At 36.3% G+C, this 26,643-nt stretch overlaps 2 protein-coding genes across 2 annotated transcripts in view; one reads left to right on the top strand and one right to left on the bottom strand.

Annotated features, from left to right (window-relative positions):
* LOC120624710 (integrin alpha-V-like) overlaps positions 1 to 20,297 on the top strand; it is a 30,451-nt gene extending 10,154 nt beyond the window's left edge. The window contains exons 9-25 of the mRNA XM_039891390.1: positions 208 to 296; positions 2,132 to 2,338; positions 3,282 to 3,381; positions 4,136 to 4,306; positions 5,857 to 5,951; positions 7,210 to 7,294; positions 8,819 to 8,958; positions 10,083 to 10,273; positions 10,733 to 10,931; positions 11,443 to 11,612; positions 12,226 to 12,304; positions 14,479 to 14,571; positions 16,264 to 16,414; positions 17,922 to 17,991; positions 18,778 to 18,889; positions 19,266 to 19,322; positions 20,046 to 20,297. Coding sequence (XP_039747324.1) covers positions 208 to 296; positions 2,132 to 2,338; positions 3,282 to 3,381; positions 4,136 to 4,306; positions 5,857 to 5,951; positions 7,210 to 7,294; positions 8,819 to 8,958; positions 10,083 to 10,273; positions 10,733 to 10,931; positions 11,443 to 11,612; positions 12,226 to 12,304; positions 14,479 to 14,571; positions 16,264 to 16,414; positions 17,922 to 17,991; positions 18,778 to 18,889; positions 19,266 to 19,322; positions 20,046 to 20,204 — 2,168 coding nt within the window. The 3' untranslated portion in view covers positions 20,205 to 20,297. The remainder of the gene's footprint in view (positions 1 to 207; positions 297 to 2,131; positions 2,339 to 3,281; positions 3,382 to 4,135; positions 4,307 to 5,856; positions 5,952 to 7,209; positions 7,295 to 8,818; positions 8,959 to 10,082; positions 10,274 to 10,732; positions 10,932 to 11,442; positions 11,613 to 12,225; positions 12,305 to 14,478; positions 14,572 to 16,263; positions 16,415 to 17,921; positions 17,992 to 18,777; positions 18,890 to 19,265; positions 19,323 to 20,045) is intronic.
* Positions 20,298 to 20,734: 437 nt separating this feature from the next.
* On the bottom strand, positions 20,735 to 26,199 carry LOC120624791 (lymphocyte antigen 75). The gene is made up of 5 exons (XM_039891526.1): positions 26,075 to 26,199; positions 23,740 to 24,012; positions 22,572 to 22,748; positions 21,737 to 21,997; positions 20,735 to 20,939 (listed from the first exon to the last, which is right to left on the bottom strand). Exons 1-5 carry the CDS (start codon positions 26,142 to 26,144, stop codon positions 20,767 to 20,769), a joined length of 954 nt encoding a protein of 317 aa, XP_039747460.1. The 5' UTR covers positions 26,145 to 26,199; the 3' UTR covers positions 20,735 to 20,766.
* Positions 26,200 to 26,643: the final 444 nt, after the last annotated feature.

Below are 26,643 nucleotides of genomic sequence, written 5' to 3'. Positions count from 1 at the left end.
TATTTTAAATCGTGACATGTAACATATAGCTTGGCCACCACGGCCTGAATCGCCACGTCAACAATCAGGTTTACCTACATAGATACTTTACATAAAAAAAGAATGAATGCGTGAGCTACACACGGATTCATTCGTTTTTAATTTGAAAATTCGTGCGGTGACAAACAGTTGTATTTTTTTAATTATTTAATCATGCACTTGTTTCAGGATACAGTATTCTTAGCGGCAACTTTTTGTCAGTTGAAGGAAATGACCATGCTGTTAGTAATTTATACGGCGATTACGGGAAAGGAAAGGTATCTGTTGTCAGATATTTGATTTTTAAACGATTAAAAATGTGTGTCACCGCCATATTCTTTCTCCGTACCGGGGGTAAACGGGACCGGAAAACTGAAAAAGAATCCGTTTGTCACCAGGCTGTATCTCATGCACCTTGATAGTTGGACAGTTGAAATTTTCATTGACAATGTATTTCTGTTTTCAGTATAACATCAAATACTTAAAACCAGAATAAACTAAATAATTAAAGTGGCTCCCATAAAAAAGGCATATTTTTATAGATCCGATTCGCAATTGGGAGGTTTTTTAAGGTTTTTTTTGCTTTGCATCGAGACGTGACATCACAGAAAATTGTGCAAATAGTATATGTGCCTGTCGCTTGCACCAATGACATGTGCAATACGTTAAAGGATCTTAATAATATTAATATTTTTTTGGATCGAAAAGGTTACACATAAAAGAAACCCCATGTTGATATATTATCAACGTTTAATCGCATTTAAGAATTTCATTTATGTCCATAAAAATATAACAAAATTTAAAAAGAAAACGGACTGTAACAATATAAATATTAGAAGCAAAAATAAATTTGCTGTGCAGTTTACTAGGCTACATGAAATTGCTAATTCATTCAAGGGCAATTGTATATTATTTTATAACAAACTAGCGTACCCAGCCCGCTTCGACGGTCTAGATTTTGCTTTATTTTATTTAAACAATAAACTTACATCATTAAATTTTTAATTTAAGTCTCATAATATATTAAATCATTTATTTCTCTCCGTATTCATTCTCTTCTATTCTCTTCTCGAGCGGGTGAAGATCATTATCCACACCCATGTACACCGAACAATAGAATATCATCATAGTAAATAAAAGCTGTATTTGACAGTTCAAAAATAGGAGTGCTCCGATCGTCACCAAACTTTACAGGATTACTCGCCAGGTCAACCCGGAGATTCCCTGAAAGTTTCATTGAAATCGGTCCATACCCACACACTTTCTCTTTTATATATATATATAGATTACCGAATAAAATCTTGATGTCTGTCAGTAAGTTCAAAGTTTATATAAAACGTAAGCTTACTTAAAAATCCTATTATAATGTTAAGAATTACTTAAACGATAAAAAAGCTTGGGTGTGAATGGCTTAATATTAATTTACTGTGAGGTGATAACGAAAAAAAAAAATAGCCGGCTAAGTTTGTTGTGGGCTCTTCTAAGACCAGGGCGCGTTTGGAACCCTCGTAGCTTTAGGTTTAAGTTGGCGAACGAAGTTATCACCATCCCCTTACAATTATTGAAAAATATATGTATGAACGCTTCATAAGTGCCTGTGAAGGCCGTCATTTTTTTTAATTTTGGATTACAACATAGCACATTATAAACTCAAACATCAAGCTATCTGAACTTATTGCACACTTTGAATTAACTCTAATGAGATTGAGACTACTGTTGGTATTCTTCTGTACCTCTGTTTTACCCGCCATTTTATATGACCTTCCTTTTTGATCTGGGTTCCTGTCATTTTGAATTCCTACTCCAACTTATACCGACCGATAATGCATAACTTTGACAATTCCGAAAGAAAATACCTTTTTATCTGTAATCAAATGTACATAAAAAGGCAGATTTGCTAACACACAGAATATCAATACAACAATAAAAAAGAAAAAGAATAGGATACAATACAAAAGATAAAACAATTTTACATATTTTCACTAAGAGATTTGTAATGTTGATTATATCGATTATAGTCGTAGCCTTCGTTCTTCGTCCACACAGACACATGCAAACACACGCACAACTTATAACACCAAAAAGCTAAACTAACCTTAGTGTTTTATTTTAGGTGATCCTATTTGAAAATCTAAGTAAAAGGTTGGAACTGTCCGACGAAGATTCATCCGTGGGATCAGCGTACGGGGCCGCATTGTGTAAAGCTTATTTTGGGGACGAGCGCGCCTCGCTGTTGGTCGGAGCACCAACATTGATGACGGGGCGCACTGACTATGACAGGGGAGCTGTTTTTATATATGTACCACACAAATACGATAAGGTAACCAGTAATAGCTTAGCCATAATTTAGCTGATGCCCGTGGTTTCGACCGCATTTATTACAAAATTCGTGGAACCGTTTGTTTTCCGGCGATAAAAATAACCTATGTTACTCTCCGTTCTTTTGACTATATGCAAATAATCAAGTTTAAAAGTAAGTAAACACAGTTTCGCATTTATGTCTCGATAGGCTTTACTTTTATTACAGTAATAATTGACGGGCCAAGATGACTAACTTCTATCTCTGTTCATGAACTATCGCATGTAATCAGATCAAAATTCAGCAGGACATGCAAGGAAAACGTGATAGAACATGCCGCCATGTGTCTGTCTACCGGAGGCGTAGGTGTTAAGTCTTATCATCGTCACTTCCACTGCTGGACATAAGTCTTGTATAGGGCGTGTCAAATCCACGATCCTGGGCCGCTGGATTCAAGCGGCTACCCGCGACTCGTTTGATGTCGTCTGTCCACCTCCTTGGGGGTTGACCAACGCTGCGTTTACCAGTGCGGAGTCACCATTCCATCACCCTGGGATCCCATCGTCTATCGGTTCTCCGAGACATGTGCCCCGCCACCACTTCAGCTACGGGATTCGTTGAGCTATGTCGGTAACTTTGGTTCTTCTACGAATCTCCGCATTCTCCTAACATAGCGCTTTCCATCGCCCGCTGAGTGACTTTGAGCCTTTTTATGAGACGGTAGTATTACGGGCGAGTAATCCTTACACATGAAGTTTAACATCATGTTAAACTTCATGTGCCCTGTAATAACACCATCCAGCAACCAAACCCTTCAGACCGAACCACAGCATTGCAACATTGTTTCATAGCAGAAATAAGCAAGGCAGAAATAACCTGAAAATTGTGTAAAAATTGACTCCTTTGTAATCTGGAGTAACCCGATATTGAGATATTTTGCATTGCAATATTTCTAATGTTTCAGACTTTAATCTTTAAGAGGAAAATAGTAGGCACAAAAGATGGAGGTCACTTTGGTCACGCCATAGCTAGTCTAGGGGATATGGATGGCGATCAGAGAGACGGTATGATTTATTACATTTTCATCACATTTTACCGACTACGGAAGTGTTATTGTTGATTTTTTTATTTATCATTATCGCATGTTCTTCGATTCACTCATGCGACTTTCAACCAAGTGCCAAAAGGAGAAGATAAGAGAAGGAATTAATGGAGGTGGAATTTTTCTCCACTCCGTAAAATATTCGTTCGTTCTCCCTTAATAGAGATTTGATATCTTTTAGTCCTATTATCATCATCATCATATCAACCTATTACCCGGTCACTAAACTGTCTCGTTCCACAATCAGAAGGCGTAAAGGCCGTTGTCCACCACGCTGGCCCAGCGCGGATTGGTGTACTCCACACACCTTTTGGATTTAATATTATGATATTAAATTTAGTTATAACTTTGGGAACCAAATTTGAAATTAATTGCGTTATCATCGTAATGTTATAATTATTATTAGTTTTAAAATGATGTTAATGATTTTTGCACGCCAATTTCGGCTGAATATGAAGATGTTGAATTAAGCATAACATCTATTTTTTTTGTACCATGTTCAAGCAAAATTTAATAAATAAAATTTAAGAACAGAACTCTCAGGCATGCATAATTCCTCATTATGTTTCCTTCACCGTTCCAGCAGCTAGCTAGTGTAATGTGTACTAAGATTGTGATATATGATACTTTGGAGCTAGATGGCGACCAACTTGCCGCGGGTAATTGTAAAAAATATGTCTATATTGATTTTTGTAACCTTTTGTTTAATGTTTTAGAAGTCGCGATCAGTGCTCCCTTTGAAGATGAAGGCAAAGGAGCGGTATACATATACTCCGGTGCTGGTTTGCTGGGTAGCGGCGAGGCTATACAGAGGATTTCGAGAGAGTCCAAGGCATTTGGGTTCAGCCTGCAACCTATGCCTAATTACACCAATAATGCATTAAATGGTAATGTATCAATACTATGCTAGCGATTATTATTATTTGTTTATTGAAGTTAAACTTCTTTAGAATCGTTGTGATTTCAAACTCGGTGAAACGAAAAAACTAGTCCATAGAGACAAAAACAGATTAAATAGATAGGATTCAGCTGGCGAGGAAATGATTTAGAATACATTACACATTTTGTTTCCTATTTAAGTTACCAAGGAAACCGAACAATATCTAGATAAAGAAACAAACACATAAATGTATAGGACAGAGTGAGATAGAAAACATTATATTTTTTTTTACCTATTCTAGTTACAATGGAAACTAAATAATAAATCTTACAAATTATCCTATTAGTTGTGATACTCTACATCCACCTCAATCTCTCGTTGGTTACTTTTCAGAAGTTACACTTCTGCCGTGTGTGAATAAATTGCATACTTTTCAGAAGTTACACTGCTCTCGGGTGTGAAAAAATTGCACAGGATTTTTTTTATTAGACAATTAAGATACATTAATTAAATTACAATAAAAAAGACAAACTACGTCAATCCTTACTAATATTATAAATGAGAAAGTGTGTTTGTTTGTTTGTCCTTCGTTAACGCCCTAACTAAGCAACCGATCTAGCTACTAGATTTTTACCCAAGAGTTGACTAAAATGATGGAGAATAACATAAGTTTGTTTTCATAGGAAAACATTGGGTAGAAGCAGGCTTTACTTTGCGGAAATCCATAATATATTATGAAAATTAAGCTTAATTTACTATACTCCGCAAACAACAGGATAATCTGTATGGTGTAATTTATAATTTCTTCAATCCTTATACTCCAGACGAAACAGATCTTCGGTAATGTACACTCTGTAATGTACGCACGTTTCGACACACTTTATTTTTCAACACCACTTTTCATTTATAAATACCCTTTATTAAAAATACACTTTTTTTTATAAAACATTTATATTATTATATTTTTTGGCTTAAAAATTATTCATTGTAAAGTCAACATCTCCTGAGGATGCTCCGGTTTCGGAGCGAAACTTGCGTAGAGGGTACATTGCCGAAGATCTGTTTGGTGTGGAGTATAAGGATTGAAGAAATTATAAATTACACCAAACAGATTCTCCTGCTGTTCGCGGAGTATAGCAAATTAAGCTTGACTTTCATAATACATAGGAAAACAAACTATTCGTTAGTAAACTACATTTTTTTCGCATCTTCGTTTCTGATCCGCACCGCTAGGATCTGAAATGCTCTTCCAGCTTCCATTTTCCTCAGTTCCTACAATATGAGTACCTTCAAATCAAGAGTGAATAGGCATCTTCTAGGCAAGCGCGTTCCACCTTAGGCTGCATCATCGCTTACCATCAAGTGTGATAGCAATCAAGCGCTCATCTATAGACATAATATGATAGTACTTGGTAGTACTTCCCCGGACGAGCTCTGTCGCAAAACTCTATTGCTACTTAAAATTATTCCAAAAGGCTCCCTCTACTTTCTATAATAAATGATAATGTGAGTTTTAGTTTTGCCTATGATATTTGTTGTAAATTCTGTTTGTTACAGGACTATCTGTAGGCGCACCACTAGAGAACATGGTTTACGTGATTAAACCGATCCCTTCGATTACGGTGGAAGTGGATGTACTATCAAACCCGCGGGTATTAAGAACTTTAAATTATTAATAAATAAAAACCTCGCATTAAAGAATAAAATTTATAAAAGGCGGCTGTCGCGTTATCATATTCTCTAACTAAAAAAGTTTTTCGTTTTTCGTTTCGAATTTACCCTCGAGACAAAGTAGGCAGCCGGTAATAGCTTCGAGTGACGTCGGTGCTAAAATAGCTCCATCGTCGGCGCTTGCGCATTCCGCGGGGTATAAAATATATTCCATTTTACGCGATTGTTTTTGATAAAAGTTACCACCTCCATCTCTTCTTGAGCTGTGTTTTACGCCTTTGCTTGCCTGGAAGAAATCGCTATGTAGCGATAAGGCCGCCAAATTGTATACTTTGTAATGTAATGTGGTGTACAATAAAAGTGTATTCATTCATTCAATAATTTAATTTGATATTTTGTATCATCATCATCATCATTAAATCACCCCATTACAAGCCGACTACAGGGCACGGGTCTCCTACCACAATGAGAAGGGGTAAAGGTTGTGGTCCAGTGCGGATTGGTGGACTCCACACGCCTATGAAGACATTATGGCGAACTCTCGGGCATGCAGGTTTCCTCACGATTTTTCCTTCACGGATGAAGCAAGTGATATTTTAATTACTTAAAACACACTTAACTTAGAAAAGTTAGAGGTGCGTGCTGGGATTCAAACTCGTCACCCGAAAATGTTAGTCGAGCTTTTACCCACTGAGCTATCACCGCTTCTTCGATAATTCTCCGATTTTTTTTATTATTATATGTATGATTTTCTTCCATAAAGTTCCATGCACGCGTAAGACTTTATTAAAATGACAATCATGCGTTAAGACTAGCACTACAGTACATCATACTAGCTCAAAAGGCCTAGTCTTTTTGAGTCTTCTGGATGGACTCGATGCTCGATAATTTTTAATAACATTGTCTACGCAGTCCATTCGCAGATGACATTTTTTTATGATTGTAATAAGAATTATATATAATTAATGTTTGTTTTTGATTATTTTAAATTCAGTTTACGTTTCAAAACGCTAGCACTAAATTACAGTGCAAACGATGCGGTCGGAGAAGAAGTCGGAATGCACTTCATTTGCCAAACCGTGGAAGTGGAAAGCTTTAAAAAAGTTTTAGAAACAATCAAATTGTACCCGAAGCTGATTGTCTTGCGAACAGCGGAACGGGTTAATAATTTAGTTTTTGTAGGTAGGTAGGTTGTGAAGGAAGGTTTGGCAAGTGTTAAAGACGTATGAAATGTTTCAGATCAGCCAAGATGATCAACCTTATATTACCATTACAACAGCTTTAATCATCACGTATCCAAATATGACTGAAAACATCAGTACAAGTAAGTATTTATATCTAATTAAAGTATTCGTCGTTCCAGATTAAAAAATAATCCATACTAATATTATAAATGCGAAAGGGTGTTTGTTTGTTGACAACATGATTACATTAAGATTTCACAAACAAAAAATATGGTCGGTCTCTGCTGCATTATTTAGGTGACCCTAGATAGATCAATTTATTTACCTTTCTTATTATACCTGTGCTTGCGCGCTTGTGTATAAGCGTGTGTGTATGAGTGTGGGTGCGTGTGGTGTGCGTGTGTGGTGTGTGTGTGTGGAAAAGACATAGTTAGTGGAAAGGACAAAAACGCGGGCAACAGGTATTTAAAAATAGCAATGTTATTGTTGTTTTATCGATCCTTCTTTAACGTATCACATCTAAGAACCCAGAGAATTGGTTAGATATAGAAAAATAGTAGTACGGTAGGAGCTAGACCTTACCAAATACGTGTTAGAATTCTGACGACCTGTCTAGCGTAGCAGTGTGACCTGTGGTTTAATTGGGATAACCTAGGTTCGATCCCCGGCAGGGGCCTACTTACAATTTCCGAATCTTCTCTGGTCTATAATAAATTCTCAAATCAAACCCGGGTCCTCAAACTTAAAACCACAGCGCGTACCGCTGCGACAAAAAGGTTTTTATGTTAACAATTTGATGCACTAGATCATAAACAACAGTCTTACACCTAGTATAAAAAACTTTAAGACTATAAGATGTAACAAGGATTTTTTAATCAGAGTGTCTAATGTGATATTTTCTACCTACATTATCTTATTCGAAAGCGTCAAAGTTAACTCCGACTTATATGGCTTTGATAGAAATTGGATAGAAGCAGGCGTTACTTTGCGGAAATCCATAATATATTATAAAAACTGGCTGACCCGTGCAACTTCGTTGCACCAAATCGGTTATTACCGGATAACACAAATAAAATGACATTTTCTAAAAATCAATCATAGCTAGATCGATTTATGGCCCCCAAAACCGCCTGTCTACTAAATTTCATGAAAATCGTTGGAGCCGATTCCGAGATTCCAATTATATATATACAAGAATTAATCGATCAAAGATATAAGATTAAGCATTTGCTATATTTAACGAAAAGCAGGAGAATCTGTATGCTGTAATTTATTTTCTTCGATACTCCACACCAAATAGATCTTCTCAGGAGATGTTGACTTTACAATGAACACTTAAAACAATTATTCATAGTAAAGTCTAACACTTATTTAACAATTATTCATTGTAAAGTCAAAATCTCCTGAGGATGCTCCGGTTTCGGAGCGAAACGTGCGTAGAGGGTGCATTGCCGAAGATCTGTTTGGTGTGGAGTATAAGGATTGAAGAAATGATAAATTACACCATACAGATTCTCCTGCTTTTCGCGGAGTATAGCAATTTAAGCTTAATTTTTATAATGGATCCGATAGAAAATCTCCCAAAAAAAACCAGAAATGAGAAACACTTTAAGAGACATCACTTAAAGCAGTCAATGTTAAGGTTTATATTATTTTATTTTCAGAGCTCGATGTCAAACTGCGAATAGAGCATCCACATGCAAAATTGGAGAACGCAACAAGCGACGGGATTTTAAATTACAAGATACCATTAGATGTAACTGTTAATAATTTAACACAAACTTTTAGAATTTTTACACCTAATGTAAGTTTTTAATTGAAACTCCATAATTTGTTTAATATTATGTAATTATTGATGGACCAGGCAAGATGGCCCAACTGATGATGAGGGGAAAGCCATTGCATATAACAGAGAAACATTATGGGAACAGAGAAACATAACAATACGTCCTAATTCTAAGCGTAAGTGGGTGTTAAGTTTCATGTGTCTGTTATCACACCGGCCACCACACCCTTTAGAGCGGAACTCAACAGTGCTGCTTAGCAGCAGAAATAAGCAGAACAATAGTCCTTCTCCGGATAAGGTCTGTCACAAAAAGCTCTATTGCTACTACTGCTTTTAGGTTCTTCGTCAACTACGCTGTTGCAATGCGGTTTGTGGTACTTAAGGAATAGTATCATATATTAATAATAATAACCGGGTTAAGCTGCCAAAAAATCATCATCATAATCATCACTTCAACCGATTGATGTCCACTGCTGGTCATAGGTCTTATGTAGGGAGTTCTAAAATCCACGGTCCTCGGCCGCGGCTCCCAGAGACTCGTTTAAAGTCGTCTGTCCATCTCGTTGCCAATGCAGGGTCGCCATTCCAGCACCTTGGGACCCCAACGTCTATCGGAACTCCGAACTATGTGCCCCGTTATTACCACTTCAGCTTCGCGACTCGCTTAGCTATGTCGGGTACTACTAAGGATCTCCTCATTCCTGATATGACCATACGAAATGGATGGATGAATAAGGTCGATTTCCAAACAATGGGCTGGAATCGAGAACTTGTTTATTATATAAAACCAATGGACCAATGAGGCAGTGTCCTGGAATGATACTTCATGTTCAAAAGTTGATCTAGTATTTATTAAAACGTGCTTCAAAATTATGCGTGCTAAAAAATGAAACTATGTTTGTCTCCGAAACATGGCAACTAAGGAGGTAACTTATCAAGGTTTCATTTAAATTTCGAAGTAGTTTGCAAATAAAAAAACAAATTAAAATTTTAACGCGGGTAAAAAAATTTTTGTTTGTTGTTCGTCATAGATTTTGAAAAGTCAAATTATTAAAAAAATAAGTTCATGTCACCGAGCTAATCAGTGGTTTATGTTAAGACATTTTTAAGAAACTGTGTAAACTTTATTTAACTTCTAATAGGAAGGCAATTACGGCTCTCCAATAACATACGAGTTAGCCGTGGATTTATTTGACAAAGATGACAAGTACGAAGGCCGCGTGATACGAAGCGAAAGAAGCGTTATGTCGAAGGGGGACAAACTGTGGGTGTCGAATTGCCGCGCAGCAGTTTGCGTACCAAATTTGACTGTGGACATTAATACCAAGATTAAGTGAGTCTTATACCAATTTTACATTTATATACACAACGTGAACGGAATTACGAAATACTATTGAAGGGTGTATAAGTATATTTCATAAGGAATCACCCTGTAAAAATATTAAATTAAAAGAATCATATTTATTTTTCCATACAAAGAAATCAAAACATTCTAAGTGTTTATTTATGACAACCATATTGTAGATTAAAGCCCGACACGTGCATTGTACCTACGCTACGCGACGCGCACCTAATATTGTGACAGGAGTCAGTTGATTTTACTTTGGCATGTGATGTTAGGGCTGCATCTGATTTATTTTAGTATCTTTTCGGTTTTACGGATAAGTCTCAGAGATAGTAAATAATGTCCCTGTAAAGCCTCAGAAGTATTATTACGATTTTACGATAAATTAAAAATTAAAATTTACGAATAAAGAAATATTAAAATATTTGTCTTTGACTTATATTACAGTGACCCGTATTCAGTGGGTTCGTCTGACAAGGAGTATTTCTCGCTGACCATCCATAACTCAGGAGAGACGGCCTATACACCTTGCGCTATTGTGAACGTCCAAGAAGTGCTCTTATTGCGCGCTCCATCAGATTGTATTATCGAAAACAATGGCCTAGTATGCGCACTCTCACACCCGTTGAGTACTAACAGAGATTGGGTAAGGATTACTCATGTTCGTAAACGTCCGCTTTTTTATTTATCATGTTCAAACATGTATATTTCTGCCGCCAAACGGCTGAGTGTACGGCAAAATTCTTTTGAGTTTATGCTTACACCGTTAAATTAAGACCTGTGATGTATATTATGTGTGATGAGTTAATAAATAATTTTGAAAAAAATGTAATACGCGCATCAACCTATGGGAATCAATAAGGTGTTCAAAGACAATTAATTTCTCTGGTCTGGTGGGATACCTGTGCCGTGGTTAGTTACGTCGCGACAAAGACGTGCCGCTCAGCAATTTAGCGTACAGGTACGATGCTGGGTAGAAATTGAAGAGATCCGGGTTTATATTATATTACCTGCTGATATAGAAATTGCAATTGTAATAATTGGGACCCTTTCATAAGCTTACTTAGTGTTAAGTGGAAAAATGTAAGTTGTATTATTGAATGAATAAATATGAAATAATTTCCGTAATCTGTTACAGTAACTGTTTTGAATTTTAGAACATTACCAACATCGAGTTAGGGATGGATACCCTAACTACCAAAAAGAAGGGTAGGAATAATATAACTATCGTGTACGAAATCTACAATGACTGCAACAATAAAACTGATAGAAACTCTGCCAACAAGTCTTTTACGTTACGTTACGACAATGGTGTACACTTATTCGGGTAAGTTTATGGAATTTAAATAAGTAAAATATCTTCCTTTAACGGTTTAGAAAATCATCGTACCATTGCTGAAAAATCTCCATTATGTTCCCAAAGGCGTGTGTTTTTGACCAGCGTGGTGGATCGTGGCAAATCAAGTTTTTGGATTTGTGGAAAAACCCGTGCCCTGTAGTAGGTCGGTAATGTTTAGTAATGATGAAAGAAAGAAAGAAAATATTTATTAGAAAAACTCACTACAACAAATCTTTGGAAACCTGACCTAGGAAATCCCGTATCTTAGGTGCCAGTGCCTTCCCAAATATTGATTGAATCATCGAGATAATATCTAAAAGATCCTTTATTTTATCCTTTCTCACAGTGCACGTTAATCCGTCATTTTCACTGAACGTTCTGGGTTAAGGCATATCGTCTAGTGACTGAATCAAATGTATAAATATATACGAATATACCACAGACGTCGTGTGACGCAATTTGCCTCATGTCCACGCATTGTGGTTGGTGCATGGTCTTAAATTGTCTCTGCTATGTCAGAGGAGCTATGTCCAGCTATGTCGACATTGATTTGGCTCGAATGATGATGGTAATTCATTAATTTTTGATCCGTTTTTTTCAGAATTTCTGTACCCAGTGAGCCCGTCGAAATAACGAGGAGTGATCTCAAAAACGTCACACGATTGCAGCACCATTATACGGTAAATGTTAATATAATTTTAAAAAACCCCTGATTTTGGGACACGGTAGGTTATCAGTCTCCAGAAGCTATGATAGCCCAGTATGTAGGACTTCGACTACACTTTCGGGGGGCCGAGTTCGAATCTCTAACTTTTCCAGGTTATTTGAGTTTAAGCAATTGAAATAAAACTTGCTTTAACAGTGACGGAACATCCTTGCAACCAGATACCTGCATGCCTGAGAGTTCTCCATGACGTTCTCAAAGGTGTGTGGAGTCCACCAATCCGCACTGAAAAATTCACTCAACACTCAAAATTCCTAGCCGGTGGCGTTGTTTCGTTATTACAAAAGACACCTTAATTATATTCATTGGTGTAATAAGCGAAAGTGTCTCATGGTTTGTTGATTTGTTTTATGCACGACATGATGGCAAAATTTATCTTATAAATGTTAAAAAAGGCTGATACAAAACTATGTTTTAGCACATTCATAGAGATAGAGAATTTTTTTACACAGAAGAACACCGTCGCCAACGCGTGTGGAATTGAGAAAAGTTATTTTTTAAATTTTAAAAGCGACCAACCAATCGACCTCTCTTAGCGATATCGAGCAATGATATTTAAGCTTGCATCCTGGAGAGCCTTTTTATATCCTGTATAACAACGAGCTTCCACAGGATTTTTGTAAAAAAATAAAACAAACCTGACGGAATTTTAGGGGTAAAGTTAGAGGCAGTTAGATAGATGGATAGATCATCATCATCACATAAACCCATTACCGGGCCACTGCAGAGCACAGGTCGCCTCCATCAGCAAGGGTGGAGGAGTAAGGCCTTTCTCATTGTGGGAGGAGAGCCGTAGTGGGTCGGTAATGGGTTGATATAACGATAATGACTAGCGTCATGCTTATTTCCACCGCCAAGCTGGGTTTCAGTTTGATCCACGCCTCAGATTGATACCCATAAGGTGGCACTTTATAGGACGTGGGCATTTGTTTTTCATTTACGCATGCAGACCAAGCTAGTAGGTGGTAAACTTTTACTCAAAGAATCAAATTTCAATAAGTAACCTCTCATCACCAGTTTTTGAGTAAACCACTGCCATAGTTTATTCTTTATTTATTTATTTATTGAAAAATATATATCGGAGAAGGCATCTCGCCGTCGTTTAAAAAAAGATGCTGAACCGCTGACCTAACTTGGGTCACCGGTTCTGCCGGTTACAATGTTCGTTGAAATTAAAATTCAGTTCAAAGCAAACAAGATTAAATGCAAATGGATTATAATTAATCCTAAATTGTAAACCAAAATTTAACTTATTTGTTTCTTAGAATTATTATTATCTTTTATTGCGTCTATCACGCTTGCGAGCTATATCGTCAATTTCTTCAATAATAATGTTCACCGTGACCGGGTCCGCCACTGCGCACCACGTCTTCTGCAAAACTCGCGACGACGTGATCGACTCCTATTGGTCGTACCCGTTCAATCAGTGGGAACAATCATTTTTGAAACTTACTTATTCTAAAATTAAACTAATTACAAATTACATCGAAACATCATTTTAAATTAAAAAGTATTTATCACAGATTTAGCTGGCAGTCAAACAGCAAAATCTTTATATGGAGTTATTAACATTTCACAACTAGCGCCGCCATCTTTTGAAACGAAGCTACAAGTTCTTCCAAAATTATAATCTTACTTATTTATTAAAAGTAAGTTATTGGCAATTAAATTACATTAAAAATCATTAATAATATTTTATTAATGGTAAAATGATGATAAAATTTAGGTTAGATCTGAATGGCAATCATACATAAAATTCATTCATTTTATCGCTGATATTGCCATCTGTTGTTACAGCGTAGAACTATCTCACAAAGTGTAATAGTTATTTAAATAACATTACCAAAGCCAACATCAAACCATTTGGCTTGATTAAATGAGGTTTTACGTTACAAAATAAGTTCAGATTTAAAATTAATAAGTTTCTTTGCAGCGGCTTGCGGCGGCTATACCTGTCACTTTATTAGTTACGCGTAGCGCGAGTCGGTCTATAATCAGTAATGTTGTCATAGAATGTTTTGAACTACGCTTCTTTTGATTTAATATTCTACCTTTCTAAATATCCTTATGTTCAACAGTATTTCTTAATTCGGTTACACGGATTTATTGCGTCTTTTCTTTTTGTTTCAGATAGTGAACAATGGTAAAATTAACTGGAAGGATGCAAAATGCTATATTTTGTTACATACCAGAAACTATCTTCAATATTCACAAAATATTACAGTCAGTATATTGTTTAAATAAATTATATTTAGTGATAACAAATTCTGATAAGTATTATAGCCGATTGGCGCAGTTTGCAGCGACCCCGCTTTCTGAATCCAAGGCCGTGGGTTCGATTCCCACTACTGGAAAATGTTTGTGTGATGAGCATGAATGTTTTTCAGTGTCTGGTTGCTTATATGTATATTCTAAGTGTTTATGTATATTATTCATAATAATATTCATCAGTCATCTTAGTACCCATAACACAAGCTACGCTTACTTTGGGGCTAGATGGCGATGTGTGTATTTTCGTAGCATATTTATTTATTTATATATATATATATATAAGCACACCTTTGTAGTGAAATTGATACATATGCCGTCATGGCAAGCAGTATGACCCTCTTTTATGCCATTATGCCACAAAATTGAAATAGAATTACTTTTTCTCTATTTATAAATGTTAGAGCGGCAAGTTACTGGACGTGTACCTTGCCTGCCCAACGCAGGTCATGGTACATCTACGGTTCTAACTGGCCCGTCAATTATATTATGACTATTAAAAAAAAACACAATAAAAAACGAAAGAAGAGGTTATGCTAAAAAGATCTATCAAGCGAAACCGAAAGTTTTGATTAAACACTCAGTAAGATAAGATTGTTGAAAAGGTTAATAATCCCTATCCCTATCTCTACTAATATTATAAGTGTCAATGTAAGTTTGTTTGTTACGCTTTCACGTGAAAACTACTTAACCGATCCTCATGAAACTTTGTACACATATTCTTGGAAGTGTTAGAAGTAATATAGGATACTTTTTATCCCGACATTAAGCTCTGTTCCTTTGGGAGAGGGGATGAAAGTGTTTGAAGATTTTACACCATAACTCCAACAAATTTTAACCGATTTTAATAATTATTTTTGTACTATAGAGGTTATAATGTGTGTTTAATTTTGCCCAAACTTTGTGACGATTTGAATGTGGTTGGAGATAGAGGACCGAACTCCTCAGCGGACAGCAGCAAACCCCTCATTTAAGGCTTAGCGATACTGAATACTTCAATTTTTTTAGAACTACAACTAAATTGAATGCCACATCAAAAAACAAAATCAAACGCAGACGATGTCGCGTGCAACAGCTAGTAAATAAATACAACGCTTTTGAAGTCTGCGCACTTGGCCAGCGTGGTGGATTACAGCCTAAACCCTTAAGGTTTCTTGCCAGGGTATGCATACAGCAGGAAAATTGCATGAAACGGCAAAAATTCTGATCTTATACGAGATATATATAAATTTTTGGGTAGGCAATGCTTTTTTGCATTTATGAAGTGCACGCCACTACCTGTAGTGGGCTGGTAAAACTTTTGGGCCACAGTGCTGCCGATGAATAATAAATAAATAAATATATTACGAAAATGCATATTTCGCCATCTAGTCCCAAAGGAAGCGTAGCTTGTGTTATGAGTACTAAGATGACTGTTGAATAGTTTTATGAATAATATACATAAATACTTATAATATACAAATAAACATCAAGACAGAGAAAAACGTTCATGTTCCTCACACAAACATTTTCCAGTTGTGGGAATCGAACCCACGGCTTTGGACTCAGAAAGCAGGTTGCCACTGCCCACTGCGCCACTCGGTCGTCCAAAAAATGACACAACACCTGCCGTTAATAATATTACAGTTGATGCTGCTTATATTTTAGATACGAAGAGGTCCCAACACGACCGAATGTTCCCTGAATGGAAAAAAAGCAGTAAACGGATCTTTTACCGTAGCATGCAGTATTGGTGATTTGTACATAAATAATATTATAGACGTGTTTATAGATGTCGAGGTCTTACCACACTTTTTGGGTAAGTTTAAATGTTTACATAAGCATCTGCGAATCCTATAATTACCTGATTGTCTCTTATGATTAGCATGTTCTACATAGGACCATGAGGTCCTGGAGTAGATCTCCAGCTAAGCCTTAAAACGGTTGGTGTTGAGTTTTTCCCGCGATGCAATTTACAGTTGTAGGGTCTGATAACAATATATAAACAAAATACTTATATTATAATAATAATTAACCCAAATACTTTAAATACATATATAACTTAACACCTTATTCCAATTTACTAATAACAATTTGAACATACAAACGTTCACACAAGCATACATATCAACATTCACAAACTTACATTTACGATCGTACCTACCGGTGTAATTCAACCATAGTCCATACCGATCTCGCAGTTGAAACGCACAAACTCCCGACTGGTTTTATGACGTCGTCGTTCGCAGGTAGATAGTCGGTACAGTAACCGCCTGCCGGCAGTTCGCTATTGAATTCGTGCACCAGTCGTGTCGCTCAATGTAAAACGAATGTTATTGCATTTCTTATCGGCTCTAAACAATATTGTAAATATCGTAGTAAAGTGATTCTGAACTACAAGTGTGTTTAACATTTAAAGCAAAACTAAACATCATCGGAAGATCATAACTCACCAACACATTGCCCCCCTAAACAGTCAATCAGAAATGTATCAGCCCGTAGGTAACAAATTATTGCTGTCTGCCTCGGAGGGCGAGTAAGGGTCCGTTCACACAGACCGGCTCGGAGAGGAGAGCAGATTTTTATCACGTTGGAAACAGTGTTTTGAGTGATTGTAGTAAAGTTTATTTTTGCATTTGCACCTTTTTTGTCATTAAAAATGCCTGAACGCGCTTCGTGTGAAGTAATAAAAGGAGCCGACCGGCTCCGCTTGCGTGCTCTTTCTCGCTCGCGCAGCCGCACCCGCTTTCAGATCTCTTCCAGCCGGTCGATGTGAAATAGTTGGCGGCTCCGCTCCGGCCAATTCCAAGCGTATACGACCCGGTCTGTGTGAAAAGAAAAAAGCAGGCCGATGCTCTCCGAGCCGGTCTGTGTGAACGGACCCTTAATCCGTTGATCCAAAGTTCGTGATAATAACTGAGATCAGGTAATTAATATGCTAAGTATGATGACAGTAAAGCATTCGCGGTACTAAAAGTTATTTTTGCAACTGTCGTAAACCCCACACTCGAGTATTATGGTATATGTCGATATGGTTTTATTTATTATTGAGTCAAAGTAAAATAAACCTAATTGACAACGGCCTAAAGTTCGAGATCGTAAAGATTTATACAGCCAACGCTCCTAGCGGATTGATTTTGAAATTAGAATCATTGAAAAATAAAGGTCTTTGAAATCAGTTACATAAGGTTCATTCTATTCCGAAGTCATAGCGTTTCTGTACTCGAAAACAATTCTTCAAATTCATGCGAGCACAAAAACTGTACATTCACATATTTGTACAGTTTTGTGAGATGATTTTATGCAAAATTGTATTCGTATTACAGGAAAGGAAAGGGTGTCTATATCTTCACAACTATCACTTACATTATTAGACGAGGAGCCAGTAAGTAAAAAGTAAGTAGAGTTTTAAATACATGGTAGTTGGTAGTTTTGGTATGGGTGATGTCGATAGGGTAAAACGGGTAACCTATTTTTTTCAACATTTTCAAAAATTTTTCCTTGGATTAATACTTTCAGAGAAATAACAAAGTTTTCTTAAAAAATTACGCAATGACAACCAAAACATCGGTTATGTTGACTGTAAATGCCATAATAATATTATGAATAAATCAGCAATGAACGATGATTGATGAATGATGATGAGTTGTTCTTTTTACATTCTTGACGCAGTCGAGGGCTCCATAGCCTTATGATTGGAACGCTCCGGGTTGGAACTCCGGTAAGAGCAATCATTACAGCTATACAGTGGGATTGCAGTTAAGCCTTAACTTGTAGTGGAAAAAAGAATATGAATTAATTAAACATTTTATTTAATTTGCTTCAAAATATCGAGCCTTTACCGCCGAAATAGAGTAACTCTCACAAAATAATTAAAAATTAAATTTAAAAAATGCTTTATTGTCATAAAGAAAAACAAAACAGAATCAAAAGTACTTAAACAAAACACATGAAATATATACAAATTTTGTTTTATTTTGCACAGATAAAAGGTGTACCTGTTCTCCGAACTAGTTGAGACTGTGTTCATTATTCCAAATGAAGCTTTATTTACATATACAAATAAAACTTCTTTTCTAAAATTTTTGTTTTGTTGGATACGCTAATTCGGCTCATATATACGACATCACTAAAAGCGATATAGTGCCTTGTCTAATTTTATCCTTATTTACTCAATTTCAGTATTACAACTACGTTGGTCATCAATACAAGATCGGTGCCAGCCTGGGTGATCATAATATCTGTGTTATTTGGCATCTTGATACTCTTGCTGATCGTATTCATCCTTTATAAGGTGGGTATTTATTTATTTTATTTATACACTTTATATGTACACCACAAATAAAAAAAACTTATTTAAATTTCAAAGTAATACTTAAATATCGTAATACTTAAATAAAATAAATACTTTAATAACGACGTGTACAAAGCGCTTCGCATCTTCGTTTCTGATCCACACCGCTAGGATCTGGAATGCCCTTCCGGCTTCTATTTTCCCCGGTTCCTACAATATGAGTACCTTCAAATCAAGAGTGAATAGGCATCTTCTAGGCAAGCGCGCTCCACCTTAGGCTGCATCATCGCTAACCATCAGGTGTGATTGCAGTCAAGCGCTCGTATATAAACATTAAAAAATATATATATAAATATATTTTCTTGCTATCTTTTAGTGCAACTGTTTCGAGAGAAAGAGCAAGAAAAAGTTGGAAGGATTAAAAACACAGCCCGTAAGTACTATTCAACTCATTTCCTTTTTACAATGTCAGTTAAATATTAGACTATTGGTAAGTCGATATTGTTGATATTTCACAATCGCGTTATACGTAACTATTTTTTTAGGAATGGCAGTCATGGCGTCTGAGCACAGATTTGAGAACATACAGAATCCTCTTTTAGCCATTATTGCATGCAGTGCGTTGCGTCCAAAAACAGAGAAGACGTTCCGAGCACGTCTCACTTCACACCCTCGTAGTGTTGCTAGCTCACAAACTATTCCCATTTTTCTCATTTTATGGTAAACGTTTAGAATAATAGAGTTAAAATAATTACTGTAAACTGCTCAATAAAAAGTGTCTAAGCGACTGTTCGAGAAACTCTATTAAAGTGGAGTGGTTTTTGATGCTTCAATGCTGGTGGTGTACACGGATTCTGTATGTGCTTAATTCTGTACGTGTGACATACTTTTTTTATGATTTAACATATGTATATTGTGCAATTTCCTCAAAAAACTTAATTTTTTAACCTTAAAAGTTTATGTGAAAATGGCTTGGTTGATTCAAACCATTATACTCGCAGCTAGATATAAATAAAAAACGTGCGATAATAATTGCTAAAGTCCGCCAACCTGCATTAGAGGAGTGTGGTGGGTTCATGGTCTTAATCTGCCCTTAATCTTAATAAATAACAGCGGCCGCACTGTTATTTATTATTTTTTTATTATATATTTATAGATCGACGCAGGCGAGGTAAATGATGGCGTAGATGGCAACGAAAATGAGCTGCCAGAGGACGTTAATATTATCGTTGCCGTAGAGCCACATATAGAGCCTTATGTTGAGCCCAACGTTGATCCCAGCGAAGACCACAGCAATTCTAGATTAATAAATTAATGACTTGATAATGAGGATGCAGAATTTTGAATTTTAATAAATTTAACTAACTATGGTTTTAATATTTGGTCGGTTTGAAGATAGTAAATTAAATCTACGGTTTACCAACAAAATAAATACAATTCAAACCTAAACTAACGCCAAGTGTATTTATTTTTCGTTTAGGAAAACGTATGAGTATACAAACGCAGCATTACCGTGCGACAGTCCTAAAAGATCAGTGGCCTTATAACCATCGCTTAAATCGGCAAGTTAAAATCTCAGATAAAGGACGTTTTATGATTTATTGACATAATACGCGTCCTAAAATAAAAATTATAATTCTCTTAAGAAAACTACAAAATACAAAAATAATACTGGTTTAAGTTTTTTTACCATCAGTAGTAACAGGATTAAAAACAAAACTTAACAGTAATGAAAAAAAAACGAATTTCCAAACGACATTAAATTTCCTTAACAAACCTAGGGGCAGGTTCTTATTTTCCTACAAAATAAACTCGTAATTTTGCTTTTTCAAATAAAAAACTACATTATAATTTTTAATTTATTTTCGCAGTTAAAATTATGAAGTTTTTTGCACTTCATTCTCACAAATGAACGCGTATTTGTCCTTGCAGTAGATGTCGTTGTACTTGCCGTCGTTCTTGAATATCGTGACACAGTACTCGTGGCCCTGATCGTTATTGGGCTCATTTTCACTCCACTGGCTGTAGCCAGCCTCCTCTAAAGTTTGATCTGGACAACAACGTTAACATTTTATAGTACCTAGTATGAGAGAGGTTTTTATGACGATTAAAGGACGATTAAAGGACGTGGTTGCCGGTGTAGTTACAGGCACGAGGTTCTGAGAATCCTATCGTTCAACGGTCGATTGGCGCAGTGGGCAGCCACCCTGCTTTCTGAGCCAAGGCCGTGGGCTCGATTTCCACAACTGGACAATGTTTGTGTGATGAACATGAATGTTTTTTAGTGTCTGTGTGTTCATCTATATATTATAACTATTTAAGTATATTATTCATATAATTATTCACCAGTCATCTTAGTACCCATAACACAAGCTATGCTTACTTTGGGGCTAGATGGCGATGTGTGTTTTGTCGTAGTATATTTATATTATACAGCACAAACATTTTACAGTTATGGGAATCGAACCCACGGCCTTGGAATCAGAAAGTAGGGTCGCTGCCTAAAAAGTACTACTACTGTTGACCCGTGTGGATGTTACTCTCCGTCCTTTAAACTAACTCTTGGGCAAAAAGTCGATTGGTTGCTTACTTAGAGCATAGAGTAAGGACAAACAAAGACGCGGTAAGCATCGTGAGGAAACCTGCATGCCCTAGAGTTCTCCATAATGTTCTTAACGGCAGTCTACCAATCTGCACTAAACTCTTCTCATTCTAAGAGGAGACCAATGTAGTGGGCCGCAATGGGTTGATGATGACGGTGATGGATAGTTCTACTTAGAATTATGTAGGCCATCTGCTTGGTAGAAAGAAATACCTAAATAACTTAGTAATTGAATTGTCTCTTACTAAAAATTGTTTTAAACACAATTGGCGAGTTATCTCTTTTTTTCTCTGCTCTCACGCCAGCGTAGAAGGACCAGGATGTCCAAGCGTTCTTTACAGGGTGGTATTGGTTTGTAATGTTGTATATGACCTGGTGTTCGAGTTCGGAGTTGAGGACTACTAGGTGAGAGCCTTCAGCGTGACACTCGGCGTAAGCTTCGTTCCATTCCAGCGCTAATTCTGGGATCTTGTAACAACTACCCACGTTTTCGTAATATCTGTAACCTGTGAAGATTGCACATACCATTTCATACCACTATAAGTTGCAAAATTCAAAATTTCTTTATTCATGTAGGCCTTTCACAGGCACTTATGAAGCGTTCATACATATATGTTTACATAATTGTACGGGGATGGTGATAACTTCGTTCGCCAACTTAAACCTAAAGCAAGGAGGATTCCAAACGCGCCCTGGTCTAAGAAGAGACCACAGCAAACTTAGCCGGGAAATACCACTTGCGAATAACCATCCTCGATCTGCTCGATCCCATTCAATTTTGTGGACACCTTTTCACACGAAATCCCGGAGTAATTCTTATATGCTTAGATCTTAGCGTATCATTCAACAAACTAAGTAATAAAAATGATAAAATGGATCTTTTTTGGAAATGCAGCAAATGGAAAGCAGCATTGTTGTAATACTGTGTTCCGGTCTGAAGAGCTTTGGTGCTGGAGTTATTACAGGCGTGTATTAACACGCACGCCTCAGGTTGACCTACACAGGGCGGCATGATGCAGGACGTATTCCTTGCATGCCCTCCGAAGTGTTGTACATAGGCGATGTTTGTTAAAGAAATACCTTTGCCAAAAACTTTGCATTGCTTATCTTCAATCGCATCCTTTGTGTCCACCTTGCATATAAAAGGCAGTTGTCGGTAGCAGATGTGGCGTCGTGTTTCACCCGTCCGCTCAATCACATCGCATTCAGCCCACAGGGTTCCTCGAATCGGGATGTCTGTGCGTACGTTTTCATCTACTGTAAATAATATAATTACAAAAATCTTTTTAGGATTCCGTACACAATAGTTAAAAGGGACCCTATTAATAAGGGTGTCCGCGTGTCACCGGGCTGTATCTTATGAACCAAAGTTTTTCTGGGAATTACCTTAGATAATAAGCTACAGTGGGATGTCCATATAGATATACTAGCAGATAAACTACGCTCGGCTGCCTTCGTAGTCTGGGAAATTAGGCAGATTACTGACGAGGAAATAGCTAGGCTTGTTTATTTTGCATACTTTCATAGTGTGATGTCCTACGGGATTTTGTTATGGGGCAAAGCTGCTGATATTGAAACTATATTTAAAACGAAGAAAAGAACTGTGCGATCAACATAAATAGGTATTCTTACCGTAGTTTCACAATATATTTATAATGATGACAACATATTAATCTTTATAAACAAAAAGTGGATATTAACGGTTAACTTACACGAAATGGTCATAAATTATTGTCATCTGCGAAAGATACAGAAGCCATTTGTGAGATTAACGCTTTTATAATATGATCTCAAGGTAATTTTGGACCGGTAATTTTATTACAATGAGGTTACTATATAATTGATGTATTTTTCATTGACAAAGTTCCTTGGAAGCATCCGGCTCCCCTTTCATCTCTCAAAAGATAGACAATTGAATGTTAAAATGTAAAATTTAAATAGTTAATGTTGGAAAAAAACAATTGCTGAGTTTCTTGCCAGCTGCTTCTCGGTAGAATCAGCTTTCCGAACCGGAGCTAAAGTTGCTGCAAATAGACAGACTTGACGTTTCAAAAGTGCTTATATAAGGCCTACGTGAAATTAGTGAATTTTTAACCGTGGCAGACACTTACAATTTTCACAGATGTTCTATTTAAATGTTTTTTAGTCTCTGATTATGCATATATGTTTATAAGAGACGTTTCGCAATGCTTTCCTATGAATTATAAAGTTCCTTGGCAAAAACGAAATAAATCGTCCGATTACTTACAGTTTATGAGGGGAATTTCTTCAATCGAATCGTGCTTGTTCCCATCGTTACCTATCCAAGCCAAGTCGCCAATATCAGGGTATTGTTTGAACATGCCGTGCACCTGTGATATGTCTTCATCAGACCTGGGCACCATGAGTGTTGCTCCTTCTAGGGCACAGATTTCCTCAGTCCGAGCGAATAGCACAGCCTCCATGTGAAATTTGTAGAATGCATCACTTTTTCTATTATATACGTAATCTTTTCTATACTGTTTTGAATTTGAAGTTGGAACTGAAAGGTGGATTTCAAAATTATTAGCCTCCACATCAACTTTTCGAGTCGCGAAGCTGAGGGGGAAAAATACTCGGAGAAATAATGGACGCTTGGGTCTCAAGGTGCTGAAATGGCAGCTCCGCACTGGTGAGCGCAGCGTGTGTCGAGTCCCAACGAGGTGGACAGACGACATCAAGTGTCGCAGGAAGCCGCTGGACGCAAGCGGTAAAAAAACAGTGGAATTTAGAACTTCCTACAAAAGACCTATGTCCAGCAGTCAGGACGTCTATCGGTTGGTATGTTGGTGATGTTGAGCGTTATCACTACATATTTCCATTTAATTCGGCTACAACTTTCAGAACAATATTGATAATTGAACGTTTAAAAAATTATATGTGTGTAATTTTAATTATTTATGTATTTCATATAAATTGAGGATGTTATTTGTTATCTATTTATATAGGTATTTATGTTATATATTTTATTTGTATTTATATGTAATATATTTATATATATATATATTTTATTTATATATTTGTTTAATTTTAAATATTATTTATTGCACCACCTACCTCTTTTCTATGTTTTTTTCCTTTTACGCCATTGGTTGCCTGGAAGAAATCGCTATGTCGCGATAAGGCCACCAAATTGTACTCTCTTGATATGTATTTATGTCTCTGTAACTACTTTTTTTCTTTGGTGTACAATAAAAGTGTATTCATTCATAATAAAAAGTTATTAATCGGATAAATAAAAATTATACTAGAAGAACGTAAGTGTTGAATAGTTAATAATATAACAAAGACCGACAATGGATGTTTTTGATTTTGGAAATAATATTTGGTATTTGTTTCGATATTGCAGTTAGTGTCTTTATGATGTTTATATGAATTTAACTGATTCCTTTTCAAGTTTTTTTTTCAATTTTTAGTCCTCTACAAGTTAGCCCTTGTGTGCAATAACAAATAATCGTAAGTGATAGGTTCAAAGACATTTATTCTCAAAAGAAACAGTTTCACTTAATGAGAAATTAAAAATTAACATAAAGAAGTGGTAATATACTATTTAGTTTAGTGTGATACAAAAACAAAACAAACACAAAAATACAAAAGGCGCGTTTATAAAAAATTTAAACAATGCTTTTTTAACTTGTTATAAATGTAGAAGAGTGATGATGAAGTCTTTTTTTTTGTTTTTTTTTTATATTAATAGCGGGCAAACGAGCAAGTGGGTCACCTGCTGATAAGTGATCACCGCCGCCCATAAAAATCTGCAGCACCAGAGGAGCCACCGATGCGTTGCCGGCTTTTAAAAAAGCCTAAGCTAGATGGTAACGGGCTAACTAGATCAGAGAAAATTCAGAAATTATAAATTCCCGATTTGCCCCCGCCGGGTATCGAACCCTGGACCTCGAATCATAGCGCTTACCACTGTGCCAGGGAGTTCCTCAAGAGGGATAAGATTCGTTGAAAAAATGAAATTCCTCGTGTGAAGTTTCCAGTTGTACACTTCATCTCAGGGCAAGTTAATAAGTACATGCGCCTGCGCCACTTATTCACCGGCGTCAATGCGATTTATTTAAGACGTCACTCAACCGAGATCGTGGTCAAGCGCTAACCTTTTATCATTAACAAACATATTATGCATCTATAATATAATAACTATTTATAGATAAGATTACAAAACGTTTAAGAACACATTGTTTATTGTAGAGGCCGGAAAAGTGAGCAATTGTTGTGCGAGTATTGTTTGAAGTCTGAGGCAAGGCATTCCGCCGGCGCTGAATAGACTTTTCTCATAAAAATGTAGGGAAATAAATAAAATTATATAATAATAGAAATATGTAAATAATCTGATTATAACGGTGACAAAGTTTTTATTGCCAACTTGGTTCCATTCCTTCGGTATATTTAGAGAAGAAAAGTCAAATCGTGGATGGATTTCACTGTGATGGAACGCTAAATCGCATGGCGGAACGTATTTAAAAAATAAAGATAATAAAAATGCCAATCAAATCATAATTAATTGATCTCCAATGTATATTAAAGGCAAAATAAAAGGCATATAAAACAAAACTTACGCATTGAAATTGTAAAGAAAAAAAATATGCACCACTTTAAATCACTTGAAAAAATTTGAATTGTTGTCATTATGATATTTAAAGACCTAAATTGGTTTAATAATATTAATACAACAATAGAAGGGTATTGGTTTGTTTAACGTCCTGAGTGAACAGAGTTAATAAACACATCGTTCAAGTAACTTATATGAGTTAGATAAGCAAGTTAATATATAAAGTGATATAAAATAATATCTCAGTAAGTTTAAATGTATATACGTTTCTAATTGCTAAATCATATCATATAGTATGTTTATCTGGGATTTTACGTGCCGGGGATCTTGTGTTTTACACACCAGATTTAGTTTTTAAGCAGAGATTCGATGATTCATTGGACGAGAATTGGGAGTTCAATTTCAAGGTCAAAATACAAATTTCGTTCTCTGACAGTTTCCGGGATTAGGAAGCGGCCCTCATGCCGATAAGTGGGCGTCTACTACTTCAAACATTCGGCACGTTTTATACATTGGTCGCGATTTGGAGCATTTATATGGTCTTTATAATTCGTTCAATCAATAGCGGGAAGGGGA

The sequence above is a fragment of the Pararge aegeria genome, chromosome 6, assembly GCF_905163445.1.
Source record: "Pararge aegeria chromosome 6, ilParAegt1.1, whole genome shotgun sequence".
NCBI lineage: Eukaryota > Metazoa > Arthropoda > Insecta > Lepidoptera > Nymphalidae > Pararge > Pararge aegeria.
The sequence above is the reverse complement of the archived record's forward strand: the minus strand, read 5'-3'. Positions and strand labels throughout refer to the sequence as shown.

Bases quoted from the DNA above. Each gene is read 5' to 3' on its own strand.
- LOC120624791 (XM_039891526.1), bottom strand. From the start codon at position 26,144: ATGACAACAATTCAAATTTTTTCAAGTGATTTAAAGTGGTGCATATTT. The intron at 21,998-22,571 runs GTATTTCTTTAA...CAATCTTCACAG, and splicing joins ATGCAAAGTTTTTGGCAAAG to GTTACAGATATTACGAAAAC. The intron at 20,940-21,736 runs GTAAGAGACAAT...GTTGTTGTCCAG, and splicing joins TGTGTTTAAAACAATTTTTA to ATCAAACTTTAGAGGAGGCT.